A 17,357-nucleotide genomic window follows, 5' to 3' on the forward strand; every position below is an offset into this window, starting at 1 on the left:
TAATTTATTTCTTGAATTATTAAAGGAATTTATTAGTTTCAAATAATAGCTTTAATATAAGAAATATATATAGTTTAATATAGAAAAAGAATAATAATAGCTTTCTTTTTTTTAGGTAAAGATTAAATAAGATATTTATATATATTAATGGCTTGGAAAAGGCAGTTTAATTATATTATATATATTTGAGAAATCTTAAATAGTATTAGAATAGAGAATAAAAAAAGTAATTTATAATTTATAGAATTATATTTCTTATTCTTGAAATAGTAATAATCATATATCGAGTAGTTATTATTCTTAATATAAATAAAGTCGGGAAACTTAATAATATTCTTGAAATATTGAAAATAATAAGAGTAAATTAAGGCTATAGGAATATTAGCTAAATAAATAATAATAGGCTAATAAATATTAAAAAAAGAATTTATTTTAATAGATAAAAAAGTAAAAGAGAAGATTAGAAAGAAGCTTAAAGGAACTTAAAAAAGGCTTAAAAAGATTTGGAAAAGAAAGGCAAGAGATAAAGAGAAGCTAGATATAGTATTATAGTTAAGAGAAAAAAAGGTTAATTAATAGAAAAAGAGAGGCCTTTTTATAATATTCTTTTCCTAAATAGTAATTATAAATTCGAAATTAGCTCTATACTAGAAATACCTAGAAACTTCTAAAGAAAAGATTTATAAATAAACCAGAAAATCGGATTAACTTTTCTAAGTTCTTAGGCTTATAAAGTAATAATTTATTTGCGAATAGAGGCTAAGTTGGAATTTATAAACTAATTAGAAAACTAAAAGAGCTTTATATCTAATAGTATATATTATACCTGTATTACTTTTATAAGAAGGAATTATTAGAAGCGATTTGCAAGTTAACTAGATAGGGTTAGTAAACTATATTCTTAACTTTATTACCTGGTATAATAATAGAGTAATTATAGGAAGTCTTTAGAAAGAGCTAGTAGCCAGAAAAGTTTTAGAAAACTATTTATAAAGCTATTTGCAGTTTTCTTAGGCCTCTTGAGAATAAGGGCCCAGAGGGGGAATTAATATAATAGGTATATATAATAATATATAGACAGGTATTAGATATTATAAATCTAGTTTCTTATTTTGAGTAAAGCTTATAATTAGAATTATACAAGTAATCGGAATTATATAAATTATATGAGATTGCATTTCCTAGTTAAGTAAAGGGCTTTATATACTTGGCTAAGTACTAGGGAATATATAGGGAAATACTTCTAGCTTTGGAAAGGAGTATTAATTAGTTTTTTATTGGAATTAATTCTTGGAATTAGTTATACTTGCAAGTATTACTCTATAGCTTACTTACCTTAACTACTTGTATATTACCCTGCTATTACGTGCCTTATACCTATAATAAAAGACTTTACTTTTTACTAACTTTCTTTATTTATATAGAATATTATTTATTATTAGTTCATTATATTTTTTTAGTACTAGAATAAGTAATAGAATAAAGCTTAAAAGTTTAATTTAGATTAATATTCTTTAGAATATATTTAAATATATAAAGAATAATAGATATAAATATAGCTATTTATTTAATAAGACTTTAAAATATTATATATCTTTTTAACCTCTTTATAAATTTAAAGAAAAATACTATTGTTCGGACTCTGAAAGTCGATACGTCCCAAATTACGGGTGCACTTTTGGACAAGTTTGCTGCCATTGACATGAATGGGCGTCAAATTAAGAATACTGTGAAAATGGCCGGACTGCTCACCACAAACAAAAACCACTCTTTGACTGTGGAGCATGTGGAAATGATGTTGGCCATTGGCCAATCGAAGTAAAGGGGCGAGTGTTTTTTCAAGCGAGTTAATTGTCTTGTATTACAGTAGCCTTTGTGATATTTTTTCAACTCTACTTTCATATTCAAGGCGTCTTCGTTTAGGTAGTAGAAAACCCCGTGGCCGCACCGGCGCTAAGAATCAGAGTGGGAGAAGCAGACTTCTCACTGCTTCAAAGCTGCAAAGATCCCGTACTAAAGGGCTACCACACTTCGCGTAAGGGACGTATACACAAAGGCGTGAAGAGGAATCTGACTTACGTGATATAAAGTTTGAGTATCTGGTCTTGCTCCCGCTCGACCTTGTCAACATGCTTGTTGAGGCCCTTGAAACTGTCCTTAGCTTTGAACGATCCGGGTTGGTAGCCGTTCGCTTTCGTGCGAGCCCAAATCTCGGCCGCGGTCGGCATGGTTGATGATTTGTTGAGAAAAGTAAAACTGGGAGGAAGGAGAGCCATCCTAGGTTTAAATGGTGCACACATCTTGTGCATAGGGAAAAGCTTTGTCTACCGTTTCTCGAATGTGGGAATATAGACTTGGTAAATGGGTGTTGCTCAGGCCTGCGAGTGGTCGCTCACCTAACGAGCCTTGTAAGAAACGTTGGACTTTTTAAATTTATAACAAATGCCCTAATTTATTATCGGATAATATACTTTAGCTTCTTCTTACTAATAATATTAAATAGTAAGTAGTAATGCTTTGTGGTTATTTGGGACTTTTAAGTAAAGCTAGTGACTTTGATTTCCTAATCCCTAAAAAGTAGCCCGAAGCGCACAGGGTGATCTTGGCAGGCTCGAAAGGCATCACCTATCGGCTCGGTAAAAGCAGCGTGTTCGGGTGAACCTCGCGAGATACTTACGCACATTTTGAGATACTGAGATGCCAACGCACGTCTGACGTTGAGCTTGCGCTTTGTACACCGTCACTTACGGAATGCCAGTACCAATCATTCACGAATTGAGAAGTTGATATGGAAAATGAGAAATAAGGAGGCGCCTCTACAGATGTCCCAAGCCGAAATCCTATTGATGGCGAACCCGTCTGTCAGTGGGGAAAATTGTTCAACCTTGCCCGCAAGGCTGCGATTTTTAGCTGCGCGTCAACCTCACGTCTCTCTTCCCAACAACCAAATGTATCTGCCATGGCACCCATCCGCAGATACCTGCGAATCACCAAATATTCGGTCTTAGAATGTCGGATCTACCTTGATAACCCAGCTCTGGCTGAAAGCTGGCTGCTAAACTCTCGAAGTCCGGTTCTACCTCGCGTCATCGAGAGCGTGCGTCCTCTTGTTCTGCCAAAGCTCCGAGAAGAGAATGAGCGCAGTAAAAGTAAAGGCGGCAAGAAGAAAGGCGTGAAGGATGTTGTGATCGAAGGTATGACTCCTGGCATTCAGTGGCCATGGTTCTGATGTTAGCAGAGGACTTCGAGGTCTCCATCTTCTTGACCGAGACTAGCACGCGACATTCCCTTCTCACGAAGCAGAAGCATTTCCGAGAACCGAGGAAAAAACTCCAGTCGAATTCTCATAAGCTTACTGGAGATACGAATGACACACCGATCGAGGTTGAGGATGGGCCTGTGATCCTGCGGGAGGAGAGTGACGAAGAGGGCTTGAATCTCAACGAACTGCCTGAAGCAGACGACGACATCGAAGACTCTCTATTCGTAGAAGAAGAAGACACTGGACCTCGCAGATCCAAACGTCCTCGAGCTCCAACACAAGCGTCATCACCACCCGAGTCCTCCGCGGGTTTCGCGCCCTTGGCAGAGCCTCTGCCGAAACGACGGAGGGACAAAGATGCGGTTCCTGCTGAGGAAAGCGATGACAAGAAGAAAATGGCAATGGATACGTCATACGACGGATTCTCAATCTATGGACGCGTATTGTGTCTGGTGGTCAAACGCAGAGACAAGAAAGGGAAGGGACCCGCGGGGTTGGCAGGAGGCCAAGCCATGATGGAGGATTGGATTACATCTACACAAATGCCTGCCATGCCAGAAGAAGACTGAACTCAATCGTCAATCCCTAAAGATAGACTGAGCCCGGAGTCTACATCTGAGCTGATACATACCGCGATGAAAGGCGGGTTGCACGCGTGGAATGGTCAATGTCCAACATCCCACCACCCCACCAAGTCACATCTCAGTCTTTCTCGGCCGAAATACCGCGTTTGAAACCCGTCGATCACATCATATACCTCCAGCTGGCACGCGTACTTTTGCCACAGTCTTCTGCCAAGCCTTAGATCATCTTCATGAGAGCTGTTTCAACCTCGCCCGCAGCGGGTCAAACAATTCCTCCCCCACACTACGTGCCGAAGCAACCTGCTATTTCGGTTCGCCGACGCAAGGATTGCGGCATAAGGCTACGATCATAACATATCATGATACGATCTGCAGAAGTTCGAGAAGACGGATAAGTGGGGGGCCAGTTAGAGGGGAGGAAGATGAAGGACAAGGTGAGGGGAAGGCGGTTCGTGAAACGGCAGGGTCTGAGCGGCATCAATCACAGGCGTAAGGAAGACGTGACGGCTGCACGGCTACGAAACATTTTGCCACCCATGTCTTGCGGCCTTTCTCATTGGTACAGGGAGGCCGAGCAAGGCTGGGGCGGATGTTTTGACTTCTTGCTTCTCAAGAAATGTTTATCCATACCGCCTCTAACCTTTAATATCCGGGGGATCCCATCCCCAACTTCCTCAAAAAGAGTTTCTTTCCCAAGGATACCTAGTATTCAACACTCTCAGACCTGAATCTCAATTACCCTCCTTAATTCCTGTCCCTTACCTGTCTCTATTCCGAGATCTTCATCATCCCAAATGCATCGCAGCCGCAGCGCGTCCCGAAACACGCAACGAAGTTCAGCCGGATAGCCCCAAAATCCTTCAGGTCTAACTTTACCACATCATACATAATTTACATGCCACATCACAGCCTCGACGCCTCTCGTGCATTACCGCGCAGCCTCGGCGTCAGTGCCAGCGTTCCCTGTCGTGCATTGCCGCAGTGTTTTGAGATGTGCTCGCTCCGATGCCCTGTGGAGCCAGTGCCTTATCGCCCCTCCTTTGCCTATTTCCAGAACACTACCTCACTACCATGATTACAACGGAATATTATACATCAGTGATGACTCCTCCCAACTCGATTCTTTCACCGCCTTCCCATCCCCTGGAAAGCTGTGGAGAGAAGATCTCCAATGCCCCAACGCGAAACGGGGGGAGGCAGGGACCATGGATATCGGGTCTCGTATAAAGTACAGTCAGTACACTAGAATAATTGGGACTTATTACAGTAATGACGATGATATTCGATGGATCTGTTTTGAACCCCATCCCCCTCTTTTTGATTCGAAGATGGAAAAATTGGATGGGGGCTTGGCCTTTGATGAGAAAGGCTCCGAGATTGCTAATTGGATGGGGACTGACTGCATTATTGTTCGTCCGTCCTCGACTTGTAAGTTGTTGAGGGAGTGGGGAGTGGGGAGTGCGGAGGGGTTTGTACCGAGGTTCAAGAATGAGGTCTGGATGATCATACTCTAAAATATATCCCACGCAACCTAAGAGTAGTGAAAGGAAGTTTAGGTATCAGAACTGAAAGCCGATAGTAGGGAATAATGAGGGCGTGGGGGGAGAGTTTCGCAAGTTTTTAAATTGTTTTGTTTTTATTTGACTTTTTATTTATTTATTAGGGATTTTCATTTCCTGGTGCGCAGAAGGGGGGGGACAAGGTCACTAGATAGATTTGTAAATTACTTTGTGCGAAGAGTAAATTTAACTCCGGAGATATTTTATCCTATCTACGAGAACACTTGCAAGCAAATAATCTCGGAAAAGGAGATTTTTGGCAAAAGGTGGAAATGCGACAAGCATGCGCGTGCGCGTGGAAAATTCCAAAAATAGGTTGACTGGCCAACTGGATCAAATTTCCGGCACTTCTCAAAATGGAATCCCGAAATTTGACTTAGGTCAGTTATGTACCCATGCCTCATTTCAGGCTTCACTTTAATTCTTTTTTTTTTTTCAAGTATGGGGACACCGTAAAAGATGATGTAATTTCGAGGGAGAGCGAAAGGCGGTGACAGGGGGTTGCCTGGTTTTCGGGGGACAGTCAGCGATGGAGGGAAGAGTGGAGTTTGGGTCCAGCTTCAGGGGCATCCTTGTCTCTCGCCACGTGGAAAATTTGATGGTGGGGAGGAGGATTCGGCGGAGCGCCACGGAGCGGAGCGGAGCGATGGGGCAACGCACAAATGCATTTGCCGAATTGAGTGAGGTTGGACCCGCATTCTCCGTGGACGAACTCCCTCTCGGGGAGAAACAACGAGAAATACTGCAGGACCTCGGCGTGGAGGAATAAGAGTCCAAAGTCTTGAGTAGAGGGACTTGGAGGCGGCCCAGAGAGAGTCCGAGACCTCTCATGATCGGAAGACTTTGAGTTCAAGCACGGGCACAAACCTGCGCTGACCACTCCCCAGAGTGCGATCCACCACTCACATGCCCTCGCTCCCCAGAAACTCTATATAAGAGCGGTCGACCGCTTGAATTCGCTTCATCCCGCGCGGTACCGTGAGATTCCTGCGACGACGAGATTAGGTTTCTGGAGGTCTGTGAATTCTACCTCCTGGTCCTGAATCGGGTTTCGTTTATTTTCCTTCGCTCTGTGCATTGTTCGATCTGGAGAAAAAAAAAAAGGGTTGTTCTCCGAGTGCGACTCCATATCCGAGAAACATTTTTTTATTTCCGGGTTTGTGGCACGGAATAGAAATTTGGGTTAGGGTTGTCCCTTCCCCCCTTAGTAAAGTGAGGAGGAATGAGGCTTGTAGAAGAAGAAAATTTGTGTTCCGGGAACTCGGAAGAGGCCGACAGGGAAGGGGGTGGAAGGCAATCCTGGAGAAAATTCTTGCTGTAGGGGTAATAGAGAAGAAAGGAGGCAAAAAGCCGCGCGGGAGAAGAGAAACGTTTAACGGTAGTTGAGAAAGGAGGAAATTAGATGCTGGGTTGATTGAAGTCCCCCGAGACGTGGCTGCGGATCGGACAGACAACATGACGAGTTCCGTCCACCCCCTTTCTCCCACTCTCACGAGAATCATGAGAGCCCCACAATGAAATGAAGGTAACACAATACCATCAGTGCTCAGCAATGCGTGGCTTGCGGTGGTACCTCCATACTCGCACTCGGGACATCAGATTGTATGCTCGCCACGCATAGGGGTCACGGATCTTGAGACGCGTTTCAGATGCGCTCATCTGTTATTCTGCGGTGAGGCGCGTGTTTGATCATTGCAGTGGATTCCGGGTGGCAAAGAGAGGTGTGTGCGACGTGGAGGTCAAACCTTGAATATGCGTTGTTGTTTGATGAGAGGACAGATTTCTGCGTTCTGGGATTAAAAGGGGTTGACGGAGCATTATCACAAGTATTCAGGAGTCAGGAGGTCTGGACTCAATAAACATTGCCGCAAAGCCAAAGGGAGGAAAGGGGGGAGATGAAACTTCACCCTTCGGACGATCGTTTATTTCCTCATTGCGATTCCAATTTCGAGAAAGGGGGTTGTGCGTCTCCTTTACCTTTGGCTGCAGAAGTGGCTGCATCGCAGCAAGCGAGATTTCAGGGGAGGGGGAGCTTGGGGAGCTTCGAAAACGCTTCTAGAAGGCAGGGATGTGTGGCCCCTGCAGATTCAATCATTCAAGGCTGAAGTTTTGGGGCGGTGCAAGCCCCTTCCTCCGCGGTTCAATAATGTGGGTTTATTCTGAGAGATGCGTGCGTCCGGAGTGGGTAAAGAATGGAGCTTGTTCCGTTTCTGATTCTTCTCTTGTGGATGCTGGAAGATTTGTGGTACGTTGGATGACCATCTCTGATGCCACGGTCTGTTCGTACTCGCAGCCGCTGCGAAGGGCACAAACACAAACAGGCGCGGACTTCGAAACGGCGATGAAATCAGTCCTTTGCAACGTGTACAGTACATGCGAAGTGCAACAGGCTGAACCATATCTGTTCCCAAGATGGCGCCTGTTGCCATTTGGCCGTGCGATTGAGTCCAGGCGCTGCTCACGGGCGTGGCGGCGCGCGAAGTCGGCCTCGCCGGGCGGGAAACGAGCCCCAGCCAAGCTGTGGTGCCCTGCCGTTAATATTGAGGATGTGGCATCCTATTCCGGACAATCATGCGGTCCAGAATCTGGAGCTTCCAATAAATAACAATTCGGGAACTGGGAACTGGGAACTGAGCGCATCGATAGTTACATTTCAGCAGGGTCGGTTAGTGGGGGTTCTTGGTCGAGTGGCTAGGATTTCTCAGCTGATCGACGGACGAGGTTAGGGACGAGGGACGATCCACCTCGCTGACGCAGCAGTTGGCCGTTGAAGCATCGACGAGCTGCGAGCACGTTGTTCACCGCCTTTAGGGCAGCTGATGCTGATGCGATCCCGGGCTATTGGTTACCCCTGCGCAAGGCCTGACCCGACGATTCTTTGACGAAGCGCAGTGCAGCGCCGGGACGAGGTGGACTGTGTGAATGGTGACGCAACAGTTGTTCTGGAAATGATGAAATCACGTACAGTCCTGTCACCGCTCAAACGAACCGTCACCGCTCAATCCCAACCGTCGTGACCATCTCCGAGTTACCAAACCTGGTAGTGCCGGACCCGGTCCTTGATCCTGATCCTGATCCTGATCCTCGTCCGATTATGATGCCATGAAGCGATGGGCTTGGTCTGCGAGAGTTGGGCATCAGAGAGGGGGGCAGCGAAGGACATGTCGATTGGCCATATGGTGACTTTGAATGCCATCCCGTCTGCATCGCCGAACTGCTTCCCGAGGTCGAGCATCCAAAAGCAATGCCTTTACGAGCTTCCCACGCGCATCTTCCGATCTGGGCGAGATCCAGGCGGGGCGGTGGCAGGCATGCATCTCGAGTGACGGGTCGTCTCCCGGACCGAGTTGAAGAAAAGCAATGGTGTCTCTTTGCCGAACATGCCGAGTTGCTTTTTGCGACCCGCCAGGAAGGATAGGCGGCGTTGAGAGTTTCCGAATAATCAATACCCCGCTGCAACCTCAGTGGTTGAGCGAACGATCGTCAGGAGAACGGCATTGAAAAACAAATTCGGAGGGCATGCTGGTCATGAGGCCGCTTGCATTTGGTGGGAGATGAGGGATGAGATGATGAGATGAGATGAGATGGGATGAGATGGGATGAGGATGAAGCAAAGGTGATGTGAAGCAAGGGGATTGATGAACAAATGCCCGCCTGCAGAGGCCCCGTGCGTGCTGTGGGTGCTGCACTGCTGCACTGTTGCAGATGAGCCTCAGCCTTGTAACACTCAGGGGCTATGACCAGAGAACCGAGGCCTGCACCTCGCCTTCTAGAAGCCACACTCGGCACACTTGTTTCCTCTTCCACGCCTCGACAAATCTCAACCCGTGCACCAGTAACGTCGCACTCGCAACGCAAAGGGATTTCTCCTTGGACTTGACATAGATCTTGCGGAGAGCCTCCGGCATTGCTTCCCCAGTGGTGGCCACGGACGGCTGGGAAAGTCAAGATGGTCGATCTGGTGATACCATGGTAATCTTCAAATGTGCTTCTTCCGGAGACTCTCCTCGACTTTCGTTCAGCTCATCCCCTGCTCCTGCGGTGCGGCCCAAAGTCCCGAAGGTCTGCACCCGCCGTCTGTTGGGCTGCTGTCACCTCGGACTCATTCGCCGAGTTTCACGCGTGGCTGACCTGAGATCTGTTTTACAATGTTACCATACTCTCGGCGAGATGGCTGATGCATGGTCACCAACGAAGCCCGAGGAAGCCTCGTGAATGCACAGTCATGCCACGAGCAGGCACACAAACGCGAGGCCACGTTTATTTCGTGCGTCTCTGCTCCCGAGGCTGCGGACGGTAGCTGTTTCTGTTACCGTTTATGCACAGAGAGTTTCCTGGGAGAACGGGAGCGTGAAAGATCGATCGAGAGGCGCACAGGAATACCCAAGAGGGCTCAAGCCATAGAAAACAATAATACCACCAAATAATTGGCAGAATACTGGCGTGATCTCGTGAAGTCCGCAGCTCCGTACGTACACGGATTGCTCTTGGGAACTGCAGGCGGTTCGGCTTGGCCTCGTCTCTTCCTGCATTTGGAAACTCGCTCAAGGCACTCAAGAAGCACTTAACTCCATACCCCCACAACAGGACCCGATGATGATGTGAAGAGGCATTCTCCAAGCACGCCGGAGAGAACCCAGGACGATAGATCATATAATGCAAGCTGATATCAACGCCAGTTAAGCACCACACGCTAGACGGCCGTAAGCCTGAGAGGTTGAATCCCCACGCCGAGAGGGATAGGTAGAATCTCAGCAAGGCTGCTGTTTAGGGGCTAATAATAGCCAGTCATTGCAGTCAGCGGGTTTCCAAATGCCATGAAACAAATCACGGCAATACATACGAAAAGGAAGATGCCATCCTGGAGCAAATCAAGACAATACCAAGCTGTTCACCAATTTGCAGGGCATGGGCATGGGCATCAGCAGGCGCGGTGGGCAGGAAATTATTCAGCCTGACGTTTTCTGCCAGTTCTAAGCCGCATGCAGCGGCCAGACTTGCCCAGCTGATGCCCCCTCCGTGCTGGGATCGCAGGCTGACGCCCGCCAACTGTGGCCAGTGTCTTTAGCACAACCCTAACGCGGCCCCTGTCACCGAGTACTACGGAACGACTTGCCCTGTCTTCGCTGCAATCGGGTTGCCCTGCGTTGCCCTGCGTGTTCCATGCGCAGTCCTCGATGCCCTGATGCCCCCCTTGCCCCTTGGCTCCGCGGCAGGCCTGTGCCCTGCTTGGCTGGCGCTGACCAGCCTCCAGGCCATGGCCGTCCCTTTTTTTCGGCGCCAAACGCTAGCAGGGCCACCACGCTATCATGTTTCACTGTCGGCGTTCTTGCGTAGACTGGTCATCCAGCTCAAACCTTGGAGCGAGCACACTGACGCCGATCCGAACAAGGTGTCTGCAACAAGGTGTGGTGACCTTGGTGAGTAAGAACCAAATTTCCCCGGACAGCCTCCCGTCCTACATAAGGGAGCTAGCCCCCGAGCCACCAGAGGCAAGAAAAGTGAAAAAGTATCACAAACTATCACCGCCGTACATCGACATAGTTTCAAACTTCGAGCCCCTACATTCAGTACGTACGAACAAACAAACCCCGTACTCGGAAACAAGCGAAGTCTCTGCAATATCATTCTTCCCGGACTCGTCACCTATATAACCTCGCCGCTGGCCTGGCTTCAGAGCAGCCTCATCAACCTCGAACTCCTCGAATATCACAAGCCAAGATCATCCTCGAGTTCAATCTCACACACTCAATCAACATGCCTGCCCACCGCCCTTCACAATTACCTCCTTGCCCCGGCCCACCACCCAGCCGTCCGCTCCCTCCTCTACCAAAGTAGAACCTCCTCACTCACCACCACTCGCCTCATCGTATTCGAAGCATCTTCAACACACGGTACATCTCATTTGCGATTTGGACTCTTTCCAATCGTCTCAGTTCGGCAACCTCTCAGGGCAGTTGCAAACAACACATCTCGCTCGATCCAGTCTCACGCATACACATACAAAGTACCTGGACGGATACGAAGCGCATCGCATCTCGAAATCAACTACCATCCTGGCCCCCAATCCCGTCCTGCACAGTTTATGTCATCCGAAGTCTGACGCGCTGAGGTGCATATTCCAAAACGATCCGACATGCTGCCTATCTCCAGCGGAAAGTGCCTAAACAACAACCAGCCCACACGTCTTCTCCGCCCGTATCCCAATTCCTCGATTCTACCTCGCCTGACACACAATTCCTGTCTCCTCTTCCCTTCGGGATGGCGTCCTCGTTTACGTTCGCTTGCAATTTTAACTTGGCAGCCTGCGGCACAGGCATTCGCCGTTTGTTTGATCTCCTCCTGATCTCCCCGGTACTTGCCATGACATGCCGATCTATCCATTCACGGACTTTGGCGCGAGCGTTTGGCTGCGCTGGCGGCAACGAACCGAAGCGTGCGTCCGAGCAGGCTCGACCTCGACTTTGCAACGCCTTGCATACAGACAACGTCCGCTACTCTATCTAATCGCTAATTTCTCGACTCGAGTTTCCATGTACAAAACGCTTTTCTATTCTTGGGGGCCGGCGCGTATCGTTACGTTTCATCATACCCATACCCTCCCTCATCCACCTTGTTCATGTACAATATATTTGGGCGCGGGCTAGGCGTTCTTGCGGGGGGCCCGGTTTGGGAGATCTTTTCAATGTGGGCTTTCGTATATCTTGCAACTTGAGCTTCCTTCTCGGAAGCGGGGCACTATTGGGTTAGAATGTGCATGGCACATAATTTGCATGGTTTCTTGGGAAGGTGGAATGGGCTCATTCCCTTCATTGGCATTTCTTTGTCCTATGGCCAGATATCATATACCCTAGAATGGCAGATTCTAATACACATTTGTCTTGGAATTGCAGTCTCATGACAGATGAAGGAGGCTGAGCGCACCGGAAATTATCAGGATCTTTTTAATATAATACAAACAAACGCAAACGCAAGTTCCAATCCCAACCCAACTTCCCAGTGACAAATCCTGAGCTTGTAACTCGTGCGGATTGATGATCCCCCCCCGCTTTCATCCAATTCACATCTCCCTCCCCCACAAGCTCGGTTACGAAGTGTACTTACTCACTCCCCGAACTGTTCCATTCCAACAATCCACTTAATTGGCTCTCAAAAACGATCGTCCCGCAAGCTTCGGGAAAACGGAGGGTAAACTCTCTTTCTCCTCAAACCCACTGTTTTCCTACTCCGGCTGCTGAGCTGAGCAGAGCAGAACATTCCCAGTCAGCGCCAGCGTCACATCCAAAACTGAACTCAATAACCATGATACATAATAATAGCTCACACTTGCGCGCACTCGCTCCCTCCCTCACCCGCTCCCGCATCCCAAGCGATATCTCCCGTAAGCGCCAAATATCTCCACATCGCCCAGATCTCCCTATCCGGAAAGAAAAAAGGATTATTGTGATATCGACGTCATGGGTGTTTCTAGTGTCCGCTGCTGTGTTTTTGATCGTGATTTTCCGCGGCATGATCCGCCCGAGACGCCCGCCCTCCCTCCAGCCACGGATGTCACCCGGGTGGGTGTACTGTAAGGTGGTATTTTTGGTTTCTGGAAGCGCTCAGCTGATCACGGACGCCCGACCCTTTTTCAAGCGGCCATCACAATCACATCATCAACCGCCGGGTCTTGGGGGGAGGGGGGTGATAACAGAGCTCTTATCAAAACAGGGCTGGGGGCGACGGGGGCAAAGCCCCATCCGGAAATAACAAATGCCATGATTAGAATAGCATTTCCGTTTTTGGGGATGAGGGAAGAAAGGATGGATTGGGGTTGGTGCAGGTTGCTTGCTGGTTTTCAATGACCCTTGCACATACTTTGCATTGTTTTGTTGATGCACATATATTTGGTTCTGCCAAAAAGACGAATTTGTATGCAAGTCTTACACTCCCCGAGAAAGAAAAGAAAGTATGGTAACGAGCCCGGCCTCAAAAGTCCGTGTTTTTAGCGATATTTTCAGGCATCGCAAAACCAAAATCCCCCACTTCACTTGACAAATATACAACAACTATTAATTGTGACCTATTATAATTTATATGTATATGATTAAAGAAGCTAGAGTGAGTTTTAAAACTCTTTTAAAGCTATTTAGAGAATAAGATAAAAGGCACAAAATTGGGTTTGGCATTCGTTTAGCGAAATGCCCTAAAAATACGGACTTTTGAGGGTGGGCTCGTAAAGATGGGCTGACACTCTTGACGATCATGATCAGGTAACCGAATCGTGCCTGCCAAGGCACCCGTTCCCCCTCCATTATCTCAAACCCCAAATTCCCATTCCAGTTTTTCTTATTTGCTTATTCTGAGGTGGTTCGATAGGGGAATGAGGAATGGATTCTTGGGAGAGGGGGGAAAGAGGGGTAGATCAGAAGAACAAGGTCAGCTGAACCACCATCACTAGCTAGACCACCCCATCACACGGATTCCAAAGCGTCGGGCAACCCGCAAAAAGGAAGATTGAAACCTGTCTTACATCCACTTATCAGCGGGAGTTCCAAGCGAGGTGGCACCTTTTCACGCCGCAAAGGGATCGAGATCGACTGCGGGGACGGGTAGCTGTTGAAAATGGCGATGGGCCTGGCGGAGAGGCCAAGCGAGCGGGAAGGGAAGCGCTGCACCCCTGGCCGATCACTCCCCTTTTCGCTCTGAGATACAGTACAGTATGGAGCGCCGCTTGGAACCATTGGAGATTAGTGCATATTTTACTAAGTGCTCGCGTTAGATCGTCTTGATTGTCAGGAGAGCGAGGTCCTGAAATTTTCTATTTCTTGGAAATCTTTGGTTTGACCTCTGAGCCGATGATGTAAATGTCGGCGATCATGATGTGATTGATGTGTGCGTGTCAGACCGGACGAATTCAAGGAGATCGGATGTGAGGACAGACAGATAGGAAACTCTACTCCGTAGGATTCGACTCGGGATTTTAGATGGTGGGAATGGCGGGGATGGCGGGAATGGATACCTATCTCGAGTTGGACAAGCTCGTGGTGGGTGGTGTTGGTAAGGGAAGGTTGCATCCCGTCCGGGATTGTGCCTGAATCCGGGCTTCCAAGAACCTTGATACTACTACCGTAGTAGTGTACGCTGTAACCAGGACACGGGCGTGCTGATTCACAATCGTGATGGTGTGCTTGCTGTCTTTAGATGGGTGGTGTGGCTTGGCTGGAGAGGGGTAAAGTCGAGTGCGGATCCGAGAGTGTGGTGGGTGGAATGGATGGCGACGGCACGGACGGAAGCAGCGTTTGTCGTTTGCAACCCTCACGATACTCTCCACGTGCTGGATAGGGGGTAAGCTGACGTGCATTTGTGCTTGTTGGTAGGAAAAAGGAAAGAAGAGGCGGGAAAGGAGACATCACGTGAACACGCTCCCTTTCGCGGGACGAGCCTTGGCAGCGGGAAATTCATGCAGGACGTCAACGAGAGCCGTGAAATATGTCACTTGTACAGCTTCATGAAACAAACTCTACATATTGCTCCGAACTTTGTGCAACACCACTCTGCACCTCGCGCAATCGCAATCTTGTGTTCATTCCAATGACAGCCTGACTTGATCATCACACGCCAATTCCAAATCCACAACAGACATGCTTGAGCTCCACGTTTGGGGCCCAGCATTCGGGCTCCCCTCTCTCGACCCCCATTGCTTAGCAGCAATTGCATACCTGCAACAAGCAGTCCCGCGGGGGAAGTGGCAGCTGATAGCAAGCTGCAATCCGGCGTTAAGTCCAACCAGTACGCGTCCAGTCCAGCCCATTCCCCTCCTCCCTCTCTAATGCAGACAGATGAGCTCCCCGCACTTCGCAACGGCGATATCTGGATCGGTGGCTTCAGGAATATATTCCACTACCTCGCGCAATGCTCCGCCGGGGAATGGGTGCTGGATGCAGGTCTGCCAGAGCAGGAGGGCGCTGATTGCATTGCGTATGCACCCTCTCCCCCTCACCGCTTTCCACATTCATTACTCTCTTAATCACAAGGCTGACACTTCCCTCTTTCACCAGCTTTTCCTCCTTCGTCGAATCCCACGGCCAGCCCCTCATCGACCTCTCCCTCTACGTCTCCTCCCAAAACTACACCACAACCACGCGGCCACTCTATAGCGCCCTCCTACCCTTCCCCCTCCCCTACCTAACCCCGCCATCCATCCGCGCAACCGCCAAACAGCGAACCGCCCACCTAGGCCTCTCATCCCTCGACATCGACTCCGACGACTCCTCTCCACCTCCCTCACAATCCATAATCCCCAAATCCCTCCGCAGACCACGAAACACAGTCTCCTCACTTCTCGCCGCAAGCCCTGAAGCAAGCGCACAGATAAGACTCGATGCCTTAGCTACGGCCTTTCTCGAACCATTAGAGAAGTTGAGAGCCAAGAAACAGCTCTTCGTTTCTGAGAGCCAGTTCACGAGTCTCGATTGTCTGGTCCTGGGATACCTGTCATTAATGCTTGTCCCTGACCTCCCACAACCATGGCTTGCACAATGTCTGAAGAAGAAATTCCCAAGCCTGTGCACATGGACTGAAGAGTTGCGAAAGACGGTTTTCGGACCGGAAGTCACCGTGCATGATGCCTTCCTGACGAAACTCGGAGACTCGGAATTAGATTTAAGATTGAAGAGACTAAGAGGGAGAGGTCATCTGCCGTGGAAAGCACCGGATGACGGTGGTGCGGTGGGGATCGGGAGTGTCTTTCTGGGTGGTGTTGCGGATGGAATTCCTGTTGTTGGGCAGTTAAGGAGGAATACGAGGATGAGGCAGCATGGGGGCTTGACTACGGAAGACGGGGTCGAGAGTTCGAGTTTCCAATACCTTACACTTATTGCGGGTCTCGTTGCTGGGCTGGGGGCGGTGGCGGGATATATGTTCCATCAGGGGCTGATAAGTTTTGGAGAGGGAGAAGAGACGAGGGAGAAGGAAATGGGTGGTGGACTGGGGGCACTCGGGGAGGCCGGCGCGGCGTTGGGATTTTATGCTAGTCAGATGGATGAGCAGGTCAGGAGGCAGAGGGTTATGGAGGAGATGAATGAGACGCATGGGGCGCCGGTGGCAGAGGTTGATGTTGACGTTGAGGTTGAGAGGAAACCCTTATGAGGATAAACAAAGCAAATGCAAACCCCACTCAAACTCTCCTCAGCGCAAAAACCAATTTCTAGTATTCCAGTCCACTAGGTATATCACGAGCCCTGATCAATTGAGAGTCGACGAATTGGAGGTGAGTGTCCATCGATGTGGTCAAAATGGACACCCATTCGCATTCAGCTCTTCGAAGGCATGGGTTCCATCAAGCTACCTTGGGCCTCCAAGTGGAGATTCTCAAGATCGTTTGGCCATGTCAGATCAATATTCCAAGTTCCCAAGCACATCCAAATCCACCCATCTCGATCTCACTTAGGGAGTTTTAGCTAATACCTACTATCGCTTAAGCTGTCCCCTACAATAGTTCAGTATATGCTCTCCTTGTACTCTGCATATACGCGGGCTAGGAAAGTTAGGTTTAATCCCGAGCTTGCGAGGGGGCTTAGAGTTAGTGGCTAGGCTTCGGGTTGGTCCCGGGATATTAGGGGTCGGCGAGAGCCCCCCGCATTGGGATATATTAGAGCGTGAAGGTCCTGTGGGTTAGGGTTAGTATATGCCGAGCATATGCCAGAAGCGACGGCGACGGTAATAGCAAGGTGTGTCTAACTTACTTATGTGCTTCTTAGTAAAGGTCGAGCATATGCTAGGAGCATGCCCGGCGGGCTGTTGGGTGGAGGTCGGGGAGGAAGGAGGACGATAGAAGAGAGGGGTTGTATTCATTTAGTAAAATAGGTATTTACTATATCTTAAAGGTCGAGCATGCACAAGAAGCTGATTATTACTATAGAAAATACAAGGGTATTGTCGATTAATTTTCTCTCTCTCTGACTTCGCTTT

General features: G+C 48.4%; 5 protein-coding genes across 5 annotated transcripts; 3 read left to right on the plus strand and 2 right to left on the minus strand.

Annotated features, from left to right (window-relative positions):
- Nucleotides 1-2,959: 2,959 nt before the first annotated feature.
- K444DRAFT_636765 (uncharacterized protein) lies at nt 2,960-3,831 on the plus strand (the record flags this gene model as incomplete). Its single annotated transcript, XM_024884043.1, has 2 exons — nt 2,960-3,194; nt 3,239-3,831. 2 exons carry the CDS (start codon nt 2,960-2,962, stop codon nt 3,829-3,831), a joined length of 828 nt encoding a protein of 275 aa, XP_024728379.1.
- A 2,517-nt stretch (nt 3,832-6,348) lies between these two features.
- Nucleotides 6,349-7,190, minus strand: K444DRAFT_233101 (uncharacterized protein). Its single transcript, XM_024871242.1, has one exon. It carries the CDS (start codon nt 6,905-6,907, stop codon nt 6,461-6,463), a length of 447 nt encoding a protein of 148 aa, XP_024728380.1. The 5' UTR covers nt 6,908-7,190; the 3' UTR covers nt 6,349-6,460.
- Nucleotides 7,191-7,597: 407 nt separating this feature from the next.
- K444DRAFT_669270 (uncharacterized protein) lies at nt 7,598-8,600 on the plus strand (the record flags this gene model as incomplete). The annotated part of the gene is made up of 3 exons (XM_024887505.1): nt 7,598-7,650; nt 7,795-8,070; nt 8,373-8,600. The coding sequence occupies 3 exons, from the start codon at nt 7,598-7,600 to the stop codon at nt 8,509-8,511; spliced, it is 468 nt and encodes a 155-aa protein (XP_024728381.1). The 3' UTR covers nt 8,512-8,600.
- Nucleotides 8,601-9,489: 889 nt separating this feature from the next.
- Nucleotides 9,490-10,169, minus strand: K444DRAFT_233109 (uncharacterized protein). The gene has a single exon (XM_024871243.1). The coding sequence runs from the start codon at nt 10,056-10,058 to the stop codon at nt 9,666-9,668; it is 393 nt and encodes a 130-aa protein (XP_024728382.1). The 5' UTR covers nt 10,059-10,169; the 3' UTR covers nt 9,490-9,665.
- Nucleotides 10,170-14,593: 4,424 nt separating this feature from the next.
- On the plus strand, nt 14,594-16,605 carry K444DRAFT_620585 (uncharacterized protein). Its single transcript, XM_024881738.1, has 3 exons — nt 14,594-15,176; nt 15,227-15,365; nt 15,446-16,605. The coding sequence occupies exons 1-3, from the start codon at nt 15,029-15,031 to the stop codon at nt 16,533-16,535; spliced, it is 1,377 nt and encodes a 458-aa protein (XP_024728383.1). The 5' UTR covers nt 14,594-15,028; the 3' UTR covers nt 16,536-16,605.
- Nucleotides 16,606-17,357: the final 752 nt, after the last annotated feature.

Source organism: Hyaloscypha bicolor (genome assembly GCF_002865645.1).
Source record: "Hyaloscypha bicolor E unplaced genomic scaffold K444scaffold_182, whole genome shotgun sequence".
Lineage (NCBI taxonomy): Eukaryota > Fungi > Ascomycota > Leotiomycetes > Helotiales > Hyaloscyphaceae > Hyaloscypha > Hyaloscypha bicolor.